The following is a 26,303-nucleotide window of genomic DNA, read 5'->3' as shown; positions in this document are numbered from 1 at the left end:
TGTTGGGGGTTCACTGCCTTTAAATGGCCTAATATATTGAGCATGGGGCTTTTAAGATGGTTACAGGGGATTTCTGAATTTGACTTGGCAAAATAAAATGAATAGCGAGCTGAGTTTTAAATATTTATGGTTTTTTTTTTTTTTTTTTTTTTTGCTCTGCATTACCTTGGGTTTTAAAAATGAACTTAGCCCGATATTGTTGAGCGGCCCAGGAGCAAACTGCAGCAAGGGACTGTAATTATGAACATTGGGAGAGGTACTAGAGAGAGCGACGCGCAGAAACTCTCCTCTCTCTTGAAACTCGCACAATTATTTTTCCTGTCTGCATGCTCGGAGCCGCTGTGGAAAATGTGTGTATGTCTCTACCACATGTGTGTGGTTTGCTGCAGCTTTATGTTCATATTAAACAGAGGAAGTCATAAAGATATTTGTGTCATGGTCCTGCATAAATGAAGAATTATAACTGTGGAGTCGAGGCTGGTTTAAAAGAAATCTCTATAAAATGATGCCATCAAAAATATAAGACATTATTAAAATAAGCATGTGCTTAAAAGGATCAAATGTGTAATTTGGTAATTTGCAAATGCATTCTGGAGGCACAAATATATTATTACAGAAAAATGCAAGTGTGTGCATGTGTGTATATATAATAGTGTGTAAGTATATAGAAAATTGTATAAATATATGTGCGTATTTGATTTCTATATAATAGAAAAAGAAATACACTCATATGTATTAATATAGTTTTCTATATACATATACATATAAAATATAATTGCAAAAAACTATATATATATATATATAATTTTTTTTTTTTTTTTTTTTTTTTTTTATAATTATATGGTCCAGCACGTGTGGTAGGAGAAAGATGCGGCTTTGTCTGGTAACCTTGTAAATGCTTGTCAGAGAATGCAATTGTTGTGCGCTCCTATAGAAAAAAACGCTGCCGTCCCTTTAAGTGCTTCCACCAATTCTGATGGAGTGCTGATTTACATATCCCATCCTCTCCTCCCCCTTCAGGAGAGCTGAGTGAGGATGTGGAGGCTGCCAGTGAGACCACCACAGATCAGGAGGACCAAACCAAAGACAGAGAGAGTGGGGGGGAGAGGGAGCTCACCAAAGGGACAGGTAAGCCCTATCTTTCCAATTCACTGTACAGGGGGTCCAATGAAACAGGGGCTGTAAGATTTTAGGGGTTCCTTTTACACATAGACACAGAGAAATCTTGATATTTCACAGCTCCAGTGTTGTGGCTTATTAAATAAGGTGATGTTTGTGTCAAATATGTCCGTGTACTTTAAAGGAGCTCAAATATTTCCAAGAATCGAGCTTAATTTTAATGTTTATTTGGAATTCCCAGGAAAAATTATCCCTGATTACGGCGAATCTGGTTAAGTGACAAAAACACAAGTCAGGGCCTGCTTACAGAGTTACAGCGCGGCCATGTGTCTAAACACATGTGACCGTGTTCTCTGCCTCACACACACACACACCTCTGAAGAATGCTATCAGATAGGAGTATTTTGCAGGCGGGGTTGGGGGCGGTTGTGGCAGGTGCAGGTGTCAGGTTTCATAGAGAGGTGTGGTTTAAGAGTTAGGGGGGGGATTGGTGCTGCTCGGGGTGTTGGAGTGGATTGGAGTGCAGAGGAGAGAGAGGCCTGTGGAGGTGTAAGTGGAGATCAGTGGTGTGTTGCTGTGCCGCTGATGTTTTTGGAAAGCTGTGAGGGCCTACAGCACTTGCTGCATTTCGAGCTGGTTTGTTACTACAGTCATTTGAACATGTGCAGGATATGTACCATTTTTAAATGGCGCTAACTCTTCCCATTAGGTCTCATTTCTTAATGTTAACTAAAATTACTTAATGCACTAACTAAAACTATCAATAAGTAATACATTCATTACAGTATTTATTCATCTTTGTTTATGTTAGTTATTAAAAATGCAGGTGTTTATTATTGACTAACATCATACTTTTTAGAACTATTTTCCATTGTTAGTTCACTAATACTAGTTGACTAATTTGAACAAATTAAAACTTATCGCAACGTGTAACCAAAAAAGGAATACAATTGATAAAATATGAATAGGAAAAATCTTATTTAATTCAAATTGAACTGTAAACCCCAACCAATACTACCTCTAATGTGTTTTTCGGAAATCAAAGATTACGTACAAAATAGTTCCAAACCCATACATGAAATAGTGCAGAGGGTGATCATTTTGAAAACCTTATATATATATATTTAATTAATAAATCATTGAATTGAATCCTGAATCCTTTCTTTTGTTCTTTTAAGGAATCAAAATAACAATAATAGTAATAATGTTTTTATAATAATAATATTAATAATAATAATAATAATACATTTGTTTGGATGCCAGATTTAGAAGAATACATGTACTACCTGACTTCTACCCTGTTGATTTTTACTTGAATAATAATATTGGCAAATGATATATAGTGTAATATGGTTTAATAGGAAAGCACTTATAGTTTGGTCACAATGAAAGTATATTTACCAGTTGGCTGTATAAAAAAAAAAAAAAAAAAAACCAACGGTTGGGAAACACATCAGTACACTTGCATGCATGTGTGGTTTGGACGTTAAACATTAGTCATGTCCTTCGACAGGTGCGCGCCGGTCTGAATGTTCGGTGTTCATTCTTGCTCACCATCTCGCATTTGAAGTTGTGTTCATGTGGAGTTCAATCGGTGCCGTTTGATTGCTAGGAGGAAGCAGTCAGCGCATGCACCTGTCTGGAACAAGTGTTTTCACTCCAGCTGTACCTCAGGATGCAACTTTATTTCTTCATGATAGCAATTTTAGTCTTTTGCATGTTCCACATTTTATTATTACGATCATTATTTTTTAAATCCCCAAACTACAGCAAAAAAAAAAAAAAGGTTCACTGAAGCATTTGAAGGCAAATCTTTTAAAACGTCTTTTGATTTTTTTTTTTTAACTTTCATTTTAAATGAGGCTGAGTTGTTTGTGCACTTTGTGCGAGTGCCACTCGGCTTCGATGGGGAGAAATAATGATATGCATCGCTTGCCTGAAAATGGCTAAAAGTATATTTTAACACATCAAAATAAAGCACTTTAAAAAGCATTAAAATGAGCTGCTTGATTAATAATTCAGCCGTTACCTGTGGTGCCGAAGAAGACGACTCTGCGCATTAGGAGCCCTGCGTCTTTATCTGAAAGGCATGCGATTCCATACAAGAATATTCAATTCCTTTCCTCCCCCTGTCAGTTGCTAATCACCAAATAAGTGTGTTTCTGTGTTTTCACAAAGGAAAGATGTGCTTGCATATGAAAAATTTACAGGCTTCCCAGCAGCTTATTAGGAACGCTTAGTTAAAAATAGCGTGCATTAGGAAGCCAGGTCTAGGGTGCTGTTTGATGTCTGAGGAGAGGTGGAGAGGGGAGGAAGGAGTGACGGGGGTGGAAGAGTGAAACCTGGCGGTGTTCTGATCTAAGATACTGGTGCTGCTTTAATGGAAGCTCTTTTATATTCTTTTTCTAATCGTGTTTAGAACTCGCTTTCATGATTGACGGCCAGAGCGGCGTGAGACGAGAGGCTTTCTGAACTCTGCCTGGGAAGAGCTGGAATGCTTTTAGTAAACAGAGGCGCTCTTGTTTTGGCTGGAGATTGTCTGAGAATGCGTCAACGGTGAGCCGCTGGACTCCTGGCTAACCTGTTATTTCAAGGCACGCATCCGAGCGGATTTGAGTCACCCTGTCTGCGCGGGCTGTTATTAGGGCCTCTCATTAGTTTTTCCTCTCATCCTAGTCATGCGAACACCGAGTGTTGAAACCTGCTTCGCAGATGACTCTCAGGTTGAGCGTGTTAGAACCTAGCCGTAGTCAAGCCGTGGCTCATCTGATGGGTCTCTTTTGAACAAGTCAGGAGTGACAACATTGAGAAGGACGGCTAAATAATTGTCCTCCGACTGCAAGGTGAACATTAGCACCCCCTGGAAGCAGAGGAAGTTTATTACAAGCAGATCTGTTTCCATCTCCAGCATTATTTCATGGCCTTGATGTCCATCAATAGATTTTACAGGAGTTGTTGTGTATAGGCAGGAGCTCTAACCGCGGCATGTTATAATCGTAGGAAATGCAACCGTAGCTGTCAAGCTTGTCAGCTGACTGCGTGAATAACACTGAAGAAATGGTATATATACGAATGAAAAATGTCATGATTTTTATGATGCCATATTTATTGCATCATCCGGACGGCGTCTTAACATGAATTTACCGCGTAGTGAAACAATCTGAAAAGCATGTCACTGAAGTTCTTCCTAAGACCCTCTCTCCGAAAAAGAAGCATCAATCAAAGCCGTTTTAAAAAAAAAAACAGACGTGTTTGCATATTCATATTGTGTCCTTTAAAAGCTTGTCATCCCTTAAATGAAAATTATTTTTGTCTTGCGGACTAATAGGCTATAAATTGTCCTTGTTTGTGAGCCAGCACTCACAGAGAAGTGTGTTTATGAGCTTTACTCCCTGTATTCTAATTGGCATGCCGTCCTGAGAGAGAGAGGGTTGCATGTATGTGTGTCAGTGCGTATATGTCCTCTAAAGGTGATTGCAGCGTTAGCTCCCGCCTAGCTATCAGAAGATTAATAACACATCCACTAATTGATATCTCCTTTTAATTTCTTCATTTTAAATTTGTCTTTGTAGCAGTCGCGCCTGTGGGGTTACATGGGCACTTCCTTTGCAGAGCCATGGAGGTGGTCCTTTCATTTAATAGTGGGTTATACACCAAGGGAACTGTTATATGATAAGCCGCAATATGGAGTGGCGTTGGCGTTAGGCTTTGGTTGTAATTTTCTTTATTTGAAATTAATTGATGCAGAGTAATTACCTGAGAAATATGAGGTGAAATGGAATATAGCCCTTTGTTGCTCAGGGCACCGACGCGGCCTGCAGATTAAAAAGAGGAGGGATGAAAGGGGGGAGGGAATGAGCAGAAAAAGATAATATTCAGTCATTGTTAGCCTTGGTAAAAGTGAATGACTTAAAACACTGGGGAGTTGGACCGCTTCATCGTATTAATGGACTGGAAGGAGAACTGTCATGAGGAGCGGAGAGAGAAGGTCTAGGGACAAAAGCAGGACAAACGAGAGAACGGAGAAATAGATATGAACCCATGAAAAGAGAAGCATGGGATGCTGTTGTCTAACCAGCTAGTTACCCTGAAGGACCATGCTTGTTGATCACCTTTGGACCAAACTGATCTAACCATCATAAACCACCAAAAGTTGATGCTTTTGTTGCAAAGTGGTGAGGTGTGCTGGATAAGGTAAAGACCACTTGGCATTTCCAGTGCCTTCCTGGGAGCTCATCTCCAGAACTCTGTTAGGTTTTTGCAAATGCACATGCTGCACTCCATATGCCAGGAGAAATCTTTTTTTTTGCTCCTTCCCTGTCCGCCCACTTTTAGCGTCCAGTTAGTCTCATTGGAGATGACTTCCTAAGGACACCTGGGTAATGATATGATGGCAGCTGTGCTTACATTTGTGGACATTTTCAGTGACGCAGGACTTGCGTTGCGTTACTGCTGTCATGCTTGTGTCAACCTTATACTTCTGCGGTGCTTTACATCTTTGATTTAGAGGCTTAGCACTCAGCACTGACAGCCTTCTCTGGCTGACTGGGAAATGCTTCTCAGCTCCAGGGGTTGAGAGAAGGTGCCAAAGTCCAATTCACTTACGGGACAATCCAGAACAAAGACCTCCTGCTTACGGAAAAGGCCCATGAATAAATAATCACCTAATTGACTTTTAAGACTCTTTTCACTGCTTCTCCTTTGGCTTTTGTGATGTCAAATGAAAGTTGGGGCGTTGTCGCTGTCTCTGTGGGTTTTGCTGCAAGCGCGGTCTGCTGGTGAATGGTAGAATTGAGGTCAGATTTACAGATACTACATTAGGATGGTTTTGAAAAAAGGCACAGGGGGCGAGAATTGCACACAGGCAGGCTAAAATAGTTCCCACTCCTGCCTGTTAAAAACCACGTGGCTGTAAAAACAAGAAAATACCTCCAGAAAAAAATTAAAATAAATAATGTTTCCGTGAGGGAAAAATCAATTTTAGAAATATACTGAATATTAGTTATGTTATAAATACACATTAGGTTGATATTTTGCAATTTTGAGATTATTTGTGTGGGCTAATATTTGGCCATTTAAAGACTGTTTATGATCATTTCGAAATTTGTATGATAACAGTTTGAAACTCTATGCTTTAAGGTCTTTACCCAGGTGCTTTGCCTCCATTGTAAGCACTGCCCCCTAAATGCATATAAACTACAATGTATCACTGCCTTTGTCTTTCGATTGTAGATCTAAGACAGATCCTTAAATTTTTAATCCCACAGTATGTATGCATGCTTTTTTACATTTTTTTTATTTTATTAAATACACAATAGCCTGCTCTAATGATTTGGCCTTCAAAAACCCATATTGGTCCACCACTAGTACACAGTGAACACACAAAGCCAGGTTCATGAGCAGAGACCGGGGAGGGAAAGAGAAACCCCAGCCCTCAGGTTCTGGTCATGGTCTCTAATAATGGATCTGACCTGCTCAGATGTTGAGGCATGTTCCTGTGGCCACCCAACCGTGCCGAACACACACACATTGCTCATGCCAACAAGTCCCAGTTTATTGGTCTCCATTTTGTTCCAGCGTGCACTGTGATGATGTTTTTTCCCCGCTTTCTCCCTCCATCTCTTGACAACAGAAAACAGGATACGGTAGCTGGGCTTTAGTCACGGGGGTTTGGTGGCAGAAGTGGGTTTTTGGGGCTTTTTAAAAGCAAACAATTGATCAGATTTATGGAGTCCTAACTGGGCGTGACGAGGTGCGGCTGTGCCCAGAGGCAGCGGGCCACCCTCCCCTCCACACGTGCTGCAGGCCTCCGGCAGGCAGCTGCTCCCCTGACCTCATGTTATTCATTTGCAATTGTCTATTAGACAGAATTTACAATGAAAAATATTACAAGTAATGCTCAAATAGTGTACTTAGCCCTTTTTCAATCATACTTAGAGTCACAGGCAATTGTTTTTTTGGTTTATTTACATGTATTAGCATTAGCTAAAGTGTTCTGTGTTTTAAACTACTTTGCCTACTCACAGTATACTCTCTATCCTGACCTCCATAGCAAATTTAATTTTCCATGGTAACCACCAAAATACCACAGCTACTGCAGTTTTTGTTAAATGTATAGCTTACGTTTTAAAAAACATTAGCAGTATGTGTTTGGCGAGAATGGTGGTTAATACCATGTTTCCACTGTTTTATTGTAGTAAAAATAACTACAACTGTTTTTGGTGGAAAATTTGGGTTACCAAGTATATTGATCCAAGAACCTTCGAGGCACCTGAAAAAAAAAAAAAAAACTAATAATAATTTGGCAGGCAGATGATACATGGGCTAAGAAATGTCAAGGGACTGGCACAGGGACATCCAAGAGCAGTGCAGTAAAGAGGAAGTGCCCAGATGGAGAGTAGAGGTTAATGGCAACAAATGGGAGGTTCCTTTGTTTAACATTTGCTTTGTTTATTGGTGGATGTGTCTAATGGGATTGGCTATGACTGGACCTAATAGGGCAGCACTGGCTGATTGGGGGAGTTTCTAGGAGCCACAGCAGGCAGCGTTCCCCCAAGTAGGGCCCCCCACTAAAGCCAGTGCTCAGCTGCCCTGCCCTGATTGGACCTGACATTTTAATGTCTGCCCAAGAAACATCGTCAGCCCAGTTTAAACTGACCCCCACAATCCCCTGCTCTCAATTTGCCCTTTCTGGACTGGACAAATCATGCCAAATTTAACTCTTTATGGCCTCGTTATGGGCTGGTGAGAGAGAGCGTCTTAAGTTTCATTGTGAATTATTTCCCCTAGCAGCGTGAACAGTGTGTTCTCTTGACCCCTCTATGACTTAGTGGATTTATTTTCTATACAAGCTTTTTATTTTTATCATGCACTCTGATATTACTATCTGTTGCCACCTCTAGTTTGCTTTATTCAACTTTGTTTTATCCATGTATTCTAGTTAGCTAGCTAGGTAGCTAGTTTTGTTTTTTAGAAATGAATGAGCCACGCAAATAGCAATAGATTCAATATTAGCAACCGGCTTACATATTTTGATAGTTTGCGAAGAATCTTTTCTTAAAAACTATAGCAAAATGTAACATGAAACTCAAAATAAGTAGGGAATGTAATTTTGTATTCCAACGAGAAGTGCAAATAAACAAGGAAAAAGAATCGAAAAAGGAACCAGAACAGAACTCTTTCTTCTTGATACATTTTGAAGCCGCCTGTGGTATTTTTGACTCTTTTCAAGTTGGGCGAATCCCTTCGCTGAAGCCACACTTCAAATGGCTTCATCTGAGAGAGCATGCATCCTAAAGCTGCTCACTGTGGCAAACTAATGTTTTGATTAGATGTCTGTGTCAATGTCTGATGTCCTAAACATCCAACATAGGAAGAGACGAGCTGTCAAAGCATGGCGCACTGCATCTTCTAAGTGCCATGGGAGGAGCGGTTAAAAGACTACATTGGTTTGGAGGGGGAGCAGCCTGCCTTAGCAATCCGCCGGCCTGGCTGTTACCTGTTCAATGCCTATATATTACAGTTTAGAAAGACATGCAACTCACTTCCTAACAAAAAGTGACTGGAATTTCTTAATTACGCCGTGAGTGTGGCAACATTGATACTAAAAACTGCTTTAATACTGCATCCAGTTTTTTACATGTGATCAATATTGTAAGTGAAGATATTACAGCATATTGCATGGTAATATGACACCATATTTGAATCACATGAATGTTAATGATCATCATTTGTTTACCTCACTTTTACACAAAAGTGTATGAATATCAGATTTTCACGTGTTGTTTGAGTATCATCAAACTAAATGCATCGTACTATGCTTTGTTTCAACATTAGCAAGTTAATTTATTACCACGTCTTCATTTTAGTCTGCTTCCACTAGTAAGCTCAGCATAGCAGGCTTCATAAAAGCCATTTTAACCGTGATAAATTTTTTTCATTGTGCAGTACAGCATCATTTTATGAGACAAAACTACAGTTTTACTGCGTTTCATTTTTGTAAAGGCTGGCTTATTGATTGATTGCATGCCCTGACTGCCAAATTGGTGATGTGTTTTGACAAGTATGCTTCTTCTTGTGTCTGTGACAGCATCCAACCAATCGGAGAGGGATCAGACGGATTCCCCGGTCCCCTCCAAGCGGCCTTCTTCAAGGTCCGAGGCAGCAGAAAGCCCCCTCTCGTCGAAACGACCCAGGACCGCTGAGAAGAGCACTGGAGAGCAGGTATGGAGGAAAATCTACAGCCTCTGCAAAACATTTAGAATTCTCTCTGTCTGTTTTTGTGAAGTAGATTCAGTTAGACCGTATCTAATCCCCAGGCATGTAGGTCTCATTAACTGTACCCATTAATTAACAAAATATCCAAGGATGTTGTTTTCAGCCCTTTTTAATATAGAGTAGTAGAATGTAGCTGGCCTTTTTAAATTATGCATGTATTTTTTTTTTTCTAAAAATATTATATTTCTCCATCTTTTCTGCTGCTCTTGCAGTGCTAATTGTGCAAAAGGTGAAAAATCAATATGAAATTTGACAGATGAGAGCTCTTTGAAGTGTCTACCTCTCAGAGTAGCCCACTCCTCACTGTGTGGGAGACAGACGAGCCTTGCTTTGCCCTTGATTTTACCACACTTCTCAAGAAAATAATGTTTTTTGTTCGACCTTCTCGTTATTGTATAGATGTACCAGTGCCCCTACTGCAAGTTCAGCAACACAGATCTGAACCGGCTCAGAATGCACGTGATGACGCAGCACTCAGTGCAGCCCATGTTCCGCTGCCCGCTGTGCCAGGACATGCTCAACAACAAGGTCCACCTGCAGTTCCATCTCACTCACCTCCACAGTGTGGCACCAGACTGCGTCGACAAGCTAATTGCCACAGTAAGTTACTGCAGAAGAGTGTTTAGGGGTAGTGATCACAGTAGACTTCACCTTCCATTTCATATGCATGCATTTGTTTCCCTTAAAGAACACCCAAGACATTCAACCAAGTTTATTTACTTACACAGCCAAAAGAACCTTATTAAATATTTCCCATTCAGTCTGTCTAGTGGATGGATATTTATTAAGCCCAGTTAATTTCTCTCTGCGATCTTTTGTTTTTTATGTGAGACCTCACTGCCTTTCTGTTGTGTGGTGTGAAGGCCATATGCTTTTTACACAAATGCAACATGGCCTTAACTGTCATGTTCAGTAGTAATCATCATGTCAGACATCAACCTCACAAATGACTCACAGTTTCTCGCTCACTCTGCCTTTGTGGACTGAAGGTTCTTTCCTTCTGTCGAAAATGTGACATTTTAAGGCTTTATTAAAATTGCTGAAGGAAACTGCTCATTGTGATATGGCCCTTGGCAATCCTGTATATAGAAAATGAGTTGTGCAAGGCAAACGCATGAACATGGCTATGAGTAACACTGGTTAGGTATTATTATGGTCAATATCATTTCCCTGTTTTATTACAAGGTTACATTCCCAAAAGTTTTTTTGCTCATTTTTACCTCAAGGGACTTAATGGAGAACTCAGTTATGTTTCAAATGTTTGAGTTTCTGGTGAAAAAAAATCTCACTTTTGATCAGAGACATCATCTTGGCAGATCAGAGCACATTTCGTGACATTGTCGAGATCTCTGAAACTCTAGAAGAGACGCATTGCTAGGGTCTTCTCATGCAAAAAATTCTGCCAAGCACTAGACTTTTGCTCTATATTTAATTTCAGCACTGATTAGAAGAAACAGTTGGTTTGTAGAAAGTTGATGAATATTGTAATTCTTAACTTTAGAAGAAATGTTCTCGGTTTAGTGGAAAAATTATAAAAGCCTCTTGTGATTACTAAGGTCATTTGTATTCCAGGCACTCACTAGAAGCAGTAATACTTACATCATCTCTTTACCTTATTTCCACCTCTCTAGTCCCAGAGCGCTCAGGCCTCAAGAAGCCTAGTCTGCCTGGTCCCTCTGAGAATACTCACCTTATTCCATTTCGGCTTCTACTGAGACTACCCTGCTTTCATGGGTGTTTTTTTTTTTTTTTCTTGCACTGAATTTAAGCAGTGAAATAATTATGTGTAAGTTTGCCTGTGGTGTTTGAATTGCTTGCTTGGCCAATCACTCTTAATTCTGTGAAGGCACCTCCACTCCCCCAGCCCGAAAGCAAATGGTGAACACATTAGTAGAGGCCAGACAGCAATATTTTTTCTTTTATAGAGGTAATAACACACCGAGTGCTGTACAAGTGCGGTGCATGATAGAAACTGAGCTAATACAATGCACATTAAAACTAGAATCTTTTTTTACAAGTAACGAGAGTCATCCTGTTCCTCATGTCAGACAGACAAGCTTAATGAATTCTGAATCAGGTGACTTTTATTTCTTGCAAACATTGCATAAAGATGCACTCTCTTCCACTAACCCCACCTCTTCTTTCTTCCTGTTCTCTCGCTCTCCCTCACTCGCTCCCTCATTCTATGTCTAATGTTCTGTCTGTCTAAGATAGGGGTAATGAAAATAATTGTGCTTCATTAATTCTGAGCCTGGCTAGATGATAGCCATTTGGAACTATGTTTGCCAATTAGACGGTCCAAATTAAAAGTGACCTTGGGATACTCTCAGCACTCGGCGCTCTTTGCCTAATGATGCAGTTGTCTAGAAACAGTCCACTTTGTAATGTTAATCACAGGCATGTTTTGTTTCTGAAATTCTCCATACTGGTCACAATCATTTAACACGTTTAGTTAGGAGGAGAGTGGGTGATGGTGAGGAAGCTAAAAAGCAGAAAAAAGGGCTACATTTTGCCCAGTGTGATTTTGATTGCAGTAACCAGATGTTTATGGTAGGCTCTGGTTCACTGACTATTTTTCTGTGTTTCAACCTCAGAGACGTGAGGTTGGGTGGCATTCTGTATTTGATGGCACTGAGTTAAAGCTGCTGGCTGTGATTAGTTTCTAAATTCAGTATAAAACAGTTCCATCTCTCAGATCTCAGAAACAGCCATGTAATGATACTATGTTTGCTTAGATCTCTCTTACTAGGAAAATAGTCATTTTTGGTTAACATTACTTTAATAGCTTGACTAATTTTATAATTTAAGTTTGAAGGAATTTATGCAATCTACAGTTCAGTTTTTGTTTAAAAAAAATAATGATATAAAGCTGCTATCTGGTGTAAGAAACATAGAATTGAGGCACAGAGTTTGCAAGGGCTCAGACAAGGGATGAACAGTTTATACATGCAGAGAGATCGAGAGAGAAGGGGGATATATTTGTGGGATTGGGATATTGAAATGCATGATGAGTGAGTTTGATTATTCAGTTTGGGGAGTTAATTGAAGGAAGGTGAAGCACACAGTGGCTCATCTCCCAACCCTTTCTAATCTCAGTCACTGATTATTGTTAAATAGGATCCTGTTAATGAATCTGTTTTTTATTATTATTCTGAGAAAGAGAAAGATAGCGAGTGAGTGAGAGCATGGAGAATCATGTGCACTTAAAAGATAGAAGGGAGGTAGCTGTCATTCACACTTGATTAACTTCAACCTTTGAAGTGCCAAGCAAACCTTGGTGCTCCTTTATCACAACAATATTCATTGCTACTTTAAATTTTCTAATTAAATTGACTAAAAAAACATGCTGCTTGCCATCTACCTACATTTAAATGTATCTGCATTTTTTTATTAATGACTTTGTTTTCAAGTAATCATTAGCATAATTGTTTAGATTAATATATGCTGGTTTGCTGGAAAACATATTAATGAGTGCTGTATGTTAAATTAAGAGTGCTGATCATTACCCAGAAATTGACAGTTGTTGCATTACCCAGAATTCCTGGCTGAATGATAGAATTTCACCATTGCACCATGCTTTTCTATTGGAATGAAAAGCACATTTTATGAGGTGGAAGACTTATTTAATTAGGCTGTCTAACAAGCTTTTCAACTGGCCAAGGTAGACCACTCAGCCCATCATACTAATTGGCTGCAGCTGCAGAACTATCGCAGTGCATGACAAAACACCTTCAGTCATCAAAGTGCAAATTCCATGGATGGCAAATTAAGTCACCTGTGTGAAAGAGGGGGACAGTAAATGTGTTTGTGTCCAGTTCAAATAATATGATTATCTTGTCAAATTATTTTTATGTTTATAGCACATATCTCACCTGTACCACCTCATATGAATCTTTTTATTTTACACATTTTTGTTTACAATGAAGGATTACTGTATACAATGCAGACATTTTCTTGGTTTTAAATGTGCAAGCTTGCCTTGTCCTTTTTACATTAATTTTAGATGTTCTATGTTTATCAAGATGCTATTGTTTAAGGCTTATAATTAACCTAACAAATAATATGTTTTTCTTTTTCCAGGTGGCAGCATCAGAAGTACTGCCAGCAAGCATGTTCATACCAGTCCCTGGACCAGAGAAAGATACTCAAACCACAACTCAGCCCATCGTCAACTCAAACTCTGATGAGATTAAGAAACAAACAGGTTAGAATGTTGTGCAATTGAGGACAAACATTTTAAAAACACACAAATATGTTTTTGTTGTCAGAATTTTAATGTGTGTTATTTTTCTGATTGCAGAGGTGGCAGATGTTGAGCCTGAAAAAGGAGTTTGTCTGGCCTCAGACATTGCTGAAGCTCGCAAGTCTCCTCTTGAGGAACAACAGCCTGCAAGAGATGATTCCACCAGTTTTCTTTGCTGGAAAAAGGGCTGTAACAAAGTCTTTAAATCCTCCAATGCCCTTCAGATGCACTTCAATGAGGTCCACAATAAAAGGCCCCAACTGCCTGTCTCTGATCGTCATGTCTACAAATATCGCTGCAACCAGTGTAGTTTGGCATTCAAGACAATAGAGAAACTTCAGCTGCATTCCCAATACCATGTAATCAGAGCAGCTACAATGTGTTGTTTATGCCAGCGCAGCTTCAGGACCCTACAGGCACTTAAGAAGCATCTGGAGACCAGTCATTTGGAGTTGAGTGAAGCTGACATCCAGCAGCTCTATGGAGGTTTACTGATGAATGGAGACCTAATGATTATGGGTGATCCCTCACTTGGGGAGGACCAGGGAGCTCTTCTTGATGATGAGAAAGAGGGAGATGAAAGTGACCCAGAGGAAAAGCAAAGCCCAACTGGCAGTGACTCTGGATCTTTGCAAGAAGATTCTGGATCTGAACCCAAACGAGCCCTGCCATTTAGGAAAGGCCCCAACTTTACTATGGAGAAGTTTCTAGATCCGTCTCGTCCTTTCAAGTGTACAGTCTGCAAAGAGTCATTTACCCAAAAGAATATTCTTCTTGTACACTACAACTCTGTGTCTCACTTACACAAAGTCAAAAGGGCTCTTCAGGAATCTACCACCGGTCAGCCAGAGCCTACCAGCAGCCCTGATAATAAACCCTTCAAGTGCAGTACTTGCAATGTAGCATACAGCCAGAGCTCTACACTGGAGATTCATATGCGCTCTGTTCTTCATCAAACCAAGGCCAGGGCAGCAAAGCTTGAAGCAGCTGGTGGCACTTCTAGTGCTGTTAGCAGTAGTGGCCCAAGTGGAAGCACTTCCAATAGCACTTCAACCCCAAGCCCTATCCCAGCCACTAACTCAACTACCAGCTCCAACAACAGCAGCAGCTCTCCAGCTGGAGCTCAGACAGCACAGAGCATCATGGGAGGTAATCATCTGTCAAGTCATTCTCACAATGTAGATAATTTGGGAAACTCAGCCTGTCATCCCTCTCCCTCTGAGAATCACGAAGTGAAAAAGAAGAAATTTGCAGATATGCTAGCCTCGAGGGGTCATCAGCAGCAGCTCCAGCAACAGCAGCAGCAGTTTGCCCAGGCTCAGGCACAGGCACAAGCTCAGTTCCAACAAGAGCTCCAGCAGGCTGCTCTCCTTCAGTCCCAGCTTTTTAACCCTCTTCTCCAGCACTTCCCTATGACAGCAGATGCTCTTCTCCCTCTTCAGCAACAGCAACTGCTCTTTCCGTTTTACATTCCTGGGGCAGAATTTCAACTGAATCCAGAGATGAACCCGAGCAGTTCTTCATTGAACCTGAGTGGATCTGCTGCTTCACTGTTGGAAGAACAGAAAAACTCTGCCCAGCAAGCCCAGCAGAGCTGCTTACAACAACAGCTTATGCACCACCACCTTCAGCAACAGCACCAATCTCATTCCCACTCCCAAGGATCGAGCCAAATGGCTTTACTTCAGCACAGTGGCCTTTCTCACCCTGTAGATAAAAAGCCAAAGCCATCTCCTCACACTGAGAAAGAAAGAGAGCTGCCAAAGGATAAAGAAATAAGTGATAAAGCTGAGGATCATGTTCCAAAAGATGTGTCAGACAAGACCAAAGATAAGAAAGATCCTCCTCAAGCTGTTGTAAATGTGAACCATGACTCTGGATTTCCTCCTCCAAGGATTGCCTCAGATGCCAGAGGGAATGCCACCAAAGCCCTACTGGAGAATTTTGGCTTCGAGTTAGTAATTCAGTACAATGAGAACAAGCAAAAAGCACAAAGAAAGCCTACAGGATCTCTGTCAGGATGCAGTGGGCCAGCTGGTATCACCAGAGTAGTTGACCCCATTGAAGGATTAGAGAAACTGGAGTGTGAGTCTTGTGGTAAGCTCTTTTCCAACATATTGATTCTCAAGAGTCATCAGGAGCATATCCACCAGGCTTTCTTTCCGTTCAGATTCCTAGAGAGATTTGCCAAAGAGTACAGGGAACAATATGACAAGCTGTACCCACTGAGACCTCAGACACCCGAAGCTACTGCACCTCCTCCACCACCTCCACCCCCACCCCCACCTCCACCTCCTCAGAGAGCACCAACACCAAATATACCCGTTTCTGCTCCTAACCTGACACCACCAACTGCTCCAACTCCTCAGCCTCCAGTTACACTGGCCCAAATTACAATGCCGATGGATCTGCCTCTCTTCTCTCCACTTATGATGCAGCCCATGTCACTCCAGTCATTACCTTCTCAGATTCCTGCCCAACTTCCAGCTGTGGAGCCCAGTCTGGCCACTGATCTGGCCCAGCTCTACCAACAGCAGCTTACCCCCGCCATGTTGCAGCAACAGAATAAGAGACCCCGCACCCGTATCACAGATGACCAGCTAAGGGTGCTCCGCCAGTATTTCGACATCAACAACTCTCCCAACGAGGAACAAATTAAGGAAATGGCAGATAAATCAGGACTCCCCCAGAAAGTCATCAAGCACTGGTTCCGCAATACACTATTTAAAGAGCGACAACGCAACAAAGACTCACCTTATAATTTTAACAACCCTCCTATTACAACTCTTGAAGAAACCAAAATTGATTCAAAGCCACCCTCCCCTGAGCCTCAAAAGCAGGAATCATTTGGAAATAAGAGGTCCTCAAGGACAAGGTTCACAGACTACCAGCTGAGGGTGCTGCAAGATTTCTTTGATGCTAATGCTTATCCTAAAGATGATGAATTTGAGCAGTTGTCCAATCTTCTGAGCCTTCCAACTCGAGTCATTGTTGTCTGGTTCCAAAATGCTAGACAGAAAGCCCGTAAAAATTATGAGAACCAGGGAGAAGGAGGGAAAGAAGGTGACCGACGCGAGTTATCCAATGACCGATACATTCGTACTACCAACTTAAACTATCAATGCAAGAAGTGCAGCCTGGTTTTCCAGCGCATATTTGACCTAATTAAACACCAAAAGAAGCTCTGTTACAAAGACGAGGAGGAAGACGGTCAGTATGACAGTCTAAATGAGGACTCTGTGGATCTCTCTCATGAATACTATACTCTCTCTGGGTCATCAGGTCAAACACCAATTCCCTCATCCTCAAGCCTCTGCCCTCTTCCTCCTTCATCCTCTGCATTTTCTCAGATCACATCATCTGAAAAGGAAGAGCCTACACCAGCTCACACATTAAACTATTTTGATGAAAAATCAAAACACTCTCCAGAAACATCATTGGGCCAAAGAGAGCAAACATCTTTGAAACAGGAAACCATTCATCCATCTGAGACTCCACAGCAGAGACCACAAAGAGAGGAGAAGACACATACAGTCTCAAAGAATTCAAAGCTTTCTTCACCTTCCCTCTCCCAACAGCAACAGCATAGTGGTCCCTCCATTTCACATACAAGTCAGACCTCCCAGAGTTCCCACATGGCCCTTAATGCTCATTTAACCTCTGCCTCACAGCAGCAGTTGGCCCAGCAAATGATCCCGTACCAGTGTGAACAGTGCAAACTTGCATTCCCTTCATTTGAACACTGGCAGGAACACCAGCAACTGCATTTCCTGAGTGTCCAAAATCAGTTCATTCATCCTCAGTTTTTGGATCGCCCAATGGACATGTCTTTCATGTTGTTTGATCCTAGCAATCCTCTGCTTGCTAGCCAGCTCCTTGCAGGAGCAATACCCCAAATGTCCAGCAATTCTGCCACCTCCCCATCAACACCCACATCCACTATGAACTCCCTGAAGAGGAAATTGGAGGAAAAGGCAGGAACTAGTCCAGGAGAAAGTGACAGCATGAATAGTGGAGAGGAACCGCAACGAGACAAGCGCCTCCGAACCACTATTACACCAGAGCAACTAGAGATTCTGTACCAGAAATATTTGCTTGACTCCAATCCTACTCGTAAAATGCTTGACCACATTGCCCATGAAGTGGGGCTTAAAAAACGAGTGGTACAGGTATGGTTCCAAAACACAAGAGCCAGAGAAAGAAAAGGTCAGTTTCGGGCTGTTGGGCCGGCTCAAGCTCACCGCCGCTGCCCATTTTGTCGAGCACTATTCAAAGCTAAAACTGCCCTCGAGGCCCATATTCGCTCACGCCACTGGCATGAGGCTAAACGTGCTGGTTACAACCTAGCGCTTTCTGGTCTGCTATCTGAACAGGAGGCCATGCAGTTGAAAATGGATCCTTTGGATATCTCCAGCTATGCTCATCTTGCCCAGTCTAACAATGATGCGCAAAGTTCATCGCTGTCACCTGTGAGCAAAAGCATGGACTTGTCCCCCAGAGCTCTCCTGAGCCCAACATCTATTAAGGTTGAGGGAGCAGAGGAGTTTGAAAGCCCAACCATTTCCTCAGTTAACACAAACTTTGATCAAAATAAACTTGATAATGATGATTGTTCTTCTGTGAATACAGCCATCACTGACACTACCACAGGTGATGAGGCAAACGTTGACAATGACAGTGCTGATGCAAAGCACAGCCATAATAGTGGAGATTTTCTCTCTAAATCTGGGGGCGCAGTCTTCTCCATTGAGAATGATGAACAGATGTCCTCAGGACTGGTGAGCCCTGCAACAAGTTTCTACACAAAAGACTTTGAAAATGAAAATATAATAGACTACAGTGAAACATCTAGTCTGGCCGACCCTTGTTCACCCAGTCCAGGGGCCTCTGGAAGCAGAAGCATTGATAGTGGAGACAGACCTGGTCAAAAGCGCTTCCGAACACAGATGACTAATCTTCAGCTTAAGGTGCTCAAGTCCTGCTTCAATGATTATAGGACTCCAACCATGCTGGAGTGTGAGGTACTTGGCAATGACATTGGACTTCCAAAGAGAGTTGTTCAGGTCTGGTTTCAAAATGCTCGTGCTAAGGAAAAGAAGGCAAAGCTCAGCATGGCTAAGCACTTTGGTATTAACCAGACTTCTTACGAGGGACCTAAGACAGAATGCTCTTTGTGTGGTGTTAAATACAGTGCTCGCCTCTCAGTGCGAGACCACATCTTTTCCCAGCAACACATCTCCAAAGTAAAGGATACCATTGGAAGTCAACTCGATAAAGAGAAAGAGTACTTTGATCCAGCTACGGTTCGTCAGCTGATGGCACAGCAGGAGATGGATCGTATCAAGAAAGCAAATGAGGTCCTGGGACTAGCACAACAACAAGCCATGCAGCAACAAGGGATGTTTGACACACCTGCCTTGCAAGCCTTGAACCTTCAGTCAGGATATCCAAATTTACAGGGGATCCCCCCTGTTCTCCTGCCAGGTGTTGGTGGTCCCTCCATACCAGGCTTTAACTCATCCAACTCAGGTATGTCTTCAAATTATGTCTCTAGTATGAGTGTGAGACTTTTAAAATATGATAACTACTAACTCTCAGATGTATATTGCAACATTAATCATAAATCATGTTTTGCTTCTCTGTGTCAATTTCTGCAGCTTTAACCCCTCCAAAACCTCCGAACCTCCTGAACATGCCTGGTGCCAGTGTACCCTCACCTAGTCTCCCCACATCTGGTTTACCCAACAAGACCCCTTCCTCATCTTCATTGGCCTCGCCCAGCCCAGCTCAGGCCAGCACATCTGTCACCCACTCAAGCCCTACCCCCACCTCTACATCAAACTCTTTGATGACTCAGCAAGGCCCTCGTCCTGATGCTCCCAAAGATCGTGATCCTGAGAGGGCCAGGGAGAAAGAGAAACCCAAGGAGAAGGCTGAGAAGCCCCCCACACCATCCTCAGCTGGGGGTACTCCCACTCCTTCCACTTCTGCTGCCAGTGCCAAGAAAGAAAAACCAGACACTGCTGTTCCGGCCACCTCGATGCCAACACCTGGTATGGAGTATGTGGTCGATACTGCCCAACTTCAAGCTCTTCAAGCAGCTTTAGCTTCAGATCCAACAGCTCTTTTAACAAGTCAGTTCCTGCCCTACTTTATGCCTGGCTTCTCTCCATATTATGCCCCTCAGATACCAGGTGCTCTTCAAGGTGGATATCTTCAGCCTATGTATGGCATGGAAAGTCTTTTCCCCTACAACCCAGCTTTATCACAGGCCCTGATGGGGCTGTCACCAGGATCTTTGCTTCAACATTACCAGCAATATCAGCAGAGCCTGCAGGAGGCACTTCAGCAGCAGCAGCGGCAGCTTCAGCAGATCCAGCAACCCAAAGCAAGCCAAACATCACAAAACTCTGTGGACCGTAAGGACTCTGCCAAAGATCCAGGAAAAACAGAGGAGCAAAAGAGCAATGCCTCAGTCGAAACCTCTTCCACTCACAACAACCTAGCCACTGAGCAGCATGAAGTGGATGGCAAAGGTGCAGACCCCCATCTTGACCAATATATTGTCCCCAAAGTTCAGTATCGTCTGGCGTGCCGCAAGTGTCAAGCTGTGTTCAGCAAGGAGGAAGCGGCTATCAGCCACCTCAAGTCAATTTGTTTTTTTGGTCAGTCTGTGGCAAACCTGCAAGAGATGTTGCTTCGGGTCCCCAACAGTGGGAATGCAGCAAAAGGTGGCCTCTATGACTGCCTTGCCTGTGACACAACACTAGAAGGGGACAAAGCGCTCAGTAAACACCTGGATTCAGCCTTGCACAAACACAGAACAATCAAGAGATCCAGAAATGCCAAAGAGCACGCTACTAATTTATTACCTCACTCTTCAGCCTGCTTCCCCAGTCCTAACACCGCATCTACCTCGCAGTCTGCCACTCACTCAAACAACACCCCATCCCCTCCGCCAACAACATGGGCCACCACGCCGTCCTCATCAGTGTCTGCATCTTCATGCACCTCCTCCTCTTTCACAACCACTCCACTCAACACAACTGCTACAGGCAAATCATGGTCCCAGACCCCTTTCTCCAGAGCTTTAGCTGGGAAGCCCAATCCCTCCTCGTCTGCATTGTCTTCTTTTCCTCCAGTTTCTTCTCCTTCAACGGTTACCTCAAGTTCATTGAGCACCTCAGGGGTCCAGACCTCGATACCAACAGACGTCTTTACCGATGAATCTGATTCTGACAACAGTCAGAAGTCAGCAGACAGGCTGGGCAGGCCAGCAGAGGAGCCACAACAGCCTGGCTGTCTCAAAGACAACAGTAGTTGTAGTAGTAATCTCGCTAGTGTAGGATCGGACTCCATCAGATTGTAAAAGCTTTCAGTGATGAACAATATTTAAAAAAAAAAAAAAAAAGAAAAAGGAAAAAAAAAACACAAGACAAAAGAAAACAAAAGAAAAAAAAGCAGCAATGTTTAAAATGTTTAAAGTATACAAACCAATTTCAGAAAAAGATGTGTAAAGACTAACTGCAATTCCAAAGCTTGTAACCAAAAATTTAAATGTTAGTGGATTGTTTTCCCATATCAACATGCTGGTTTTAGTTTATTACAACTCCCAATATATGAATAGAGCTCACAGCAGTTTACAGTCGGTTATTGCTAGTGGAATGCTGTATTGCAGTGGACTGCTTCAAAGTTGTTTGAATGGCCCCACAATTCTCTTTATAAAGAACGAGACAACAAGCTGTCCCTTGTTTGCAAAAGTATTTCAGCTTAATAGCACAGTCACATAAAGCCAGTATGTACTGTATGGGAGAATAGTCTTACAGTTTTCTTGCTATCTAAGCATTCAGATACCAATGGCTTGCTAAAGAAAAGAAAAATAATGTAATGTCTATTTTATTCTCAGGTCAACAGCTCACAACCTTTTCTTGTGTTACACAAAGTCATTGTTTTATTAATTTTGTTCCAAACAAATGATGGACATTTGTGTTTTTGTATGACATTTATTGGCAGAGAGTATTCAGAAATTATACTAACTCAACTAAAGTTTCTGGGCATTCAATGAGTAGCTACATTGCTGGTTTTAAACCATCTTAATTATTATCATTTATCATTTTTATTTGTTTGTTTGTTTTTAATGGGAGAGTTATCCCATTTTACCCAGACATTGCAGACAGCATTGCAGACTTGGTGGGGGAAAAAGATTTTTTTTTAGGAAAAAAACTTTCTGTATTTATGATAGATATATACATTTTTGGTGTTCAGTAGATTGTTGCATTGGAAATGAATTTAAACAGTATGGTAGATTGAAAAATCTTTGTGTACATTTAGCTTTTGTATCGTCCAACTTTAAGGCGCTTCATTTGGTGTTGTCTTGGTCATTCCAATAGACTAGATTATTAAGGAGCAGGAAACAATCTCTACTCTATTTCTGTCCAATACTCAGCTTCTTGTTTTTGTTCTCCCAACTGAATCTCTTTGTCACAAGGGGTTTCTCCCCTTTGGTTGGTGCAGCATTGACCAAAAGTGAAGAGAAATATGGGGTGTTTGAAAATGTTTCAGTTATATTTGTGTTACCTTAGTGCACTTACCACTGTCTGACTTCTCTCTTTCTTTCTTTCTTTCTTTCTTTCTTTCTTTCTTTCTTTCTTTCTTTCTTTCTTTCTTTCTTTCTAGCTGTCAATCTGTTCCTCCTTTCTATCCTCTTTCTGTACCCCCTGCCTTTGTAGATGTGGAGATAACTGCCTCTCCTTCAGCACTACAAAGCAGATACTTGTTTCCATGTAATGTGGCTGCAGTCTGCTATAGTTTTTATGTTCATTTCAACTTTTGTGTTGTCATATATGAAAATGAAAAAAGAATAATAATAATAATAATTCTCACGCTTTAAAACAAAAAGAAAATCCAAAGACTTAACACTTTCACCATTGGTGCATAAAGATGAGAAAAAGAGGCTTCTTTATACTTGAGAATTTGTTGCTGTTTTTAAGGAAAGAAAACAAAGTTTTAAAATAAAAGAAGTACGCATCAGAGTTGCCGTTTTTGCTTCTTTGCAAGCAGACAGGTGACTTTTTTACGTCAAATACTAAGAAAACCAAAAATCAAAAAGGGCCCTTGTCCTTGCATTGTGGAGTAGCACCGTTACAGAGCCATTGCAGTTTGTAAAATTTTGTTGAAGTTTCTGTCACACATGAAATCCATTTTTTTTTCTTTTGTTTTCTTTCTGTAAAATAATAAATAAATAAAAATATGCTGCTAATGTGGATTTGGAAACGAAGAATACCTAGATGCATGTTCCTTTTGCTTTTTGGCTAAGCTTTAAGAAAACAAAAAGAAACAAACAATAAACCATTTCCCTGCCCCTGCAGCATTTTTTCCCCTTCTTGTTGTAAAACGGAACTTTGAAGACTGTGAATATATGTTCCAAAGGATATTATAGCTTCTTTTTTTTTTCATTTTTGAACAGACCAATGTTAAAAGCCAATGACCTATAATGTTTGTTAAAAAAATAATAATAATAATAATAATGCATTCCAAATACTACACCTGAGTTTTAATTTTTTAGGCAAGGACTGCTTCTTTTTATTCAAATTGAGTACAAGTCTATTATGTCCCATTTCTAAGGTGACTGTAAGCTGTTGTGTAACTCTGCCATCATGGATTGCTGAATATCACCTCACCCCGATTATGATGTGTCGAGAGTGAACAGAATCCCTGCAGCCATTAAATGACTTTACTCACTTGAACTAGATCACCAAGTCATAGTGGTTACCAAAAATGTACATACTGCAACCTGTCTGGTACTTACGCATTTCCCTGATCCAGTGTCATCGTGCTTCTTGATTTAGAACTAGTCTCAGAATGAAAGGCTGTTCGGCAAAGCCGACCTCTCCTACTGGAAAAGCAAGTAGGGAATTTGTTGTCTGCAGGGTGTAAAGCCATTTTCATGCAGGAAATGTCTGATGCGGGTCTGTAAGGGGCATTTTCATTCCAAAGCATTATAAGACCGGGAAAAGCAGGATTTGTTTTAGGTGTCCCTTGTTTTGCATGACGACAAGGTAGAAGTGTCCAAAGAGATCCCTCACTCCAAGTCATTGCAATGGAAATGGTTGCATTTTAGCGGAATGGCCCCCATCTAATCATAAATAGAATTGCTCTTTTCCAAATCATGTCAGTTTTGAAATGTGTAAATGATGCTTTGGGGGGCGCAAACGTATTTGGCTTTAGTAACATATTTGCACACTTGTCCAGGTGTGTAAACAAGCATAATGTTTTGCAGAACAAGATTTGATTTAGTGTTTTTTGGTATGCATGCCATTGAAATTGGGTTCCTTTGATCTGCAAGCTGATCCAATCCTCACAATCCATGTTATCTATAATATTGTTCATAATTTCTTTTGAGAAGTCTGATATTGTATAGTTTATTTTTGAATGTTTTGCATAGTTTTGGTCTCAGATAATATCTTTTTGCTTATTTTCATATAACTGTACGTTTTATTTTCCTTTGTTTTTGTCGGTATCCATTTATAAATTAATGTTACAATGCCAGCTTAAAACTGAAATCACATCTGTATGTTTTCTATCATTTTCTGGCCACTTTATGGTGTTACAATGTTCCTATATTTGTTTGTCTTGACACAGTTGTATCTCTTGCTTCCAAAGTGTTCTCGTTTTTATAGGCTCTCGTGTGGGGCAGAATCCCTCACAACTGTTTCAGCCAGCATGGACTTTGTATGTGCGAGTGTATGCGTATGTGTGTTTCATAAAGAGCCAGCATCCGTCTGAGTTTTTATACTTTGTATTCTATTTTCTACTTTCATTTCGCACCAAAACAAACTGAACGGCAAAGCTGAATCTTCAGTAAAGGGTTTGACAAGTCTGATGTACAACACAATAATCTTGTAATGTGGCGAAAGAGGATACCGAAGCACTGAGCAGTTATTATTTTTGTTAATTATATGAATGTGGCCAAAGCTTCATGCAGTAGAAAACACGCAAATCTTTAGTTGGTGCCCCTGATGAGTGTATATTTATTGTGGTTAATCCAACATGTGGCTGAGATACATCAACTCTCATTGGGATACTTGATTAACTTTTTTGTTTTTTGGACATTTTGCAAAGAGAGAACGAAAGCGACAGGTTTTGCTGTAGAGGTCATCCTTTTGCCCACTGTGAAAATAAACATGTATACAGATATAGATATATTTAAAGAAGACATCAACACTTTTCTTTGAAATGACAAAGAAGGAAATAAAGAGAAATGAACTCTGGGAAACTTGAGAGATGTCATTGAGATGTCTGAGAAGGCTGTTGTTGACACACCAAAACTGGGCATGGGAGCCAAAGGCAGGGCCGACGCGCCCCGATATCAAGTCATTATTTAAATAACACTATATGCCGACGGGAGTGGACTCTGCAACCAGTGGACATACGTGACACGGAGAGGAATTTATCCCTTTTTCTCTCTCTGGTTCTGCATCTACTCAGACATTTTCTGCACTTCTGAACGGGATGGACTCAAACAATCGCATACGTTGTCTCCCAGTTCACAGTGTTGCTACCTGTTTCATTTCCTCCTTCCCACTTCAGTGATTGATACGTTGTTCCACTCTGGCGTGGAGTCGACCGGATCCATCCCACCATAAAGAGTGACTTTACTGTTCAAGGGGAGGGGATTTTCCTGGGTGTGATTCCTGAGGAAGCAGATAAACACAAAAAAGCGAATCAACCAAAATTAATAACCAAACTAACAAGCAACCAAACGAAAAAACAAAAAAAACATTTGCTCCAGTTTCAACGATGAACTGCTACTGGAGCTTCCTGATCTTTTAGTGGCTCCTGGTGCCACAGCATTTTTGATGCTTTTGTGTTTCCTTTTTGTTCATATTTTTTCTCTTTCGTTCTCCTCAAATTATTCCTCCTCCGACGAGCCTCACAAGAACGGCTCTGTGGCTCCAGGTAGCCCATCCGAGGGTAGAACTTACAGCCTTGCAATGTACAAAAAGAGCAAGTTAAACCAAAAATGTTGTTCTTGATGTCTTTTCTATACTGTAGTCTTGTTAGCTTTTTGTTACTGTAATTATATGATGAAGATTTCCAAACTGTACCAAATTACATGGAGACTAACATACATAAACCACATGGAACTTCAGACTTTTAAAGAGAAACTTTTGTCACAAAAACCTTGTTGTCCTAGTTAAGTTGATTGTAGATGGTAATTGAATATACTCCTTTGAAAATATTTCATCAAGTATGTTTCTTGCTCATTGTGATACATTAAAAAGTATGAGCATAAAAGTTTATCGTGTGAGGCGTTTTTGATACATTTTTGGCATTAAAACACACATGGATCCAAAAATAAGCAGCATAGTTCATCTGATCATTGGCGTGAGCTTGATTCTGAAAACCTAATTAACCCTAATTGCAATTAATCTAATGCAACATGCACATGATTTGACAGCCCCCGAACACACATTCCCAGTAGTTCATTGTCTTGTTGGTATGGTATTCTCTGCAAGAACAGTCACATTGAAATGCCTCTTAGGGAGCATTCATGAACGTGATTAATTATAATATATTAAGCAAGATATGTAGACACATAGCTAATTAGAAGTGGCTGTTTATGACAAATTGAACTTGATTAAGACTTACAATCAAATATAAT

At 41.0% G+C, this 26,303-nt stretch overlaps 1 protein-coding gene across 1 annotated transcript in view; it reads left to right on the top strand.

Annotated features, from left to right (window-relative positions):
- zfhx3b (zinc finger homeobox 3b) overlaps positions 1-25,936 on the top strand; it is a 143,627-nt gene extending 117,691 nt beyond the window's left edge. The window contains exons 5-10 of the mRNA XM_052560578.1: positions 1,021-1,128; positions 9,209-9,342; positions 9,796-9,996; positions 13,477-13,600; positions 13,697-19,168; positions 19,297-25,936. Of these exons, the coding sequence (XP_052416538.1) occupies positions 1,021-1,128; positions 9,209-9,342; positions 9,796-9,996; positions 13,477-13,600; positions 13,697-19,168; positions 19,297-21,008 (7,751 nt within the window). The 3' untranslated portion in view covers positions 21,009-25,936. The remainder of the gene's footprint in view (positions 1-1,020; positions 1,129-9,208; positions 9,343-9,795; positions 9,997-13,476; positions 13,601-13,696; positions 19,169-19,296) is intronic.
- Positions 25,937-26,303: the final 367 nt, after the last annotated feature.

Source organism: Carassius gibelio, chromosome B7, assembly GCF_023724105.1.
Source record: "Carassius gibelio isolate Cgi1373 ecotype wild population from Czech Republic chromosome B7, carGib1.2-hapl.c, whole genome shotgun sequence".
NCBI lineage: Eukaryota > Metazoa > Chordata > Actinopteri > Cypriniformes > Cyprinidae > Carassius > Carassius gibelio.
Note: the sequence above shows the minus strand (reverse complement) of the source record. Positions and strands in the feature narration are given on the sequence as shown.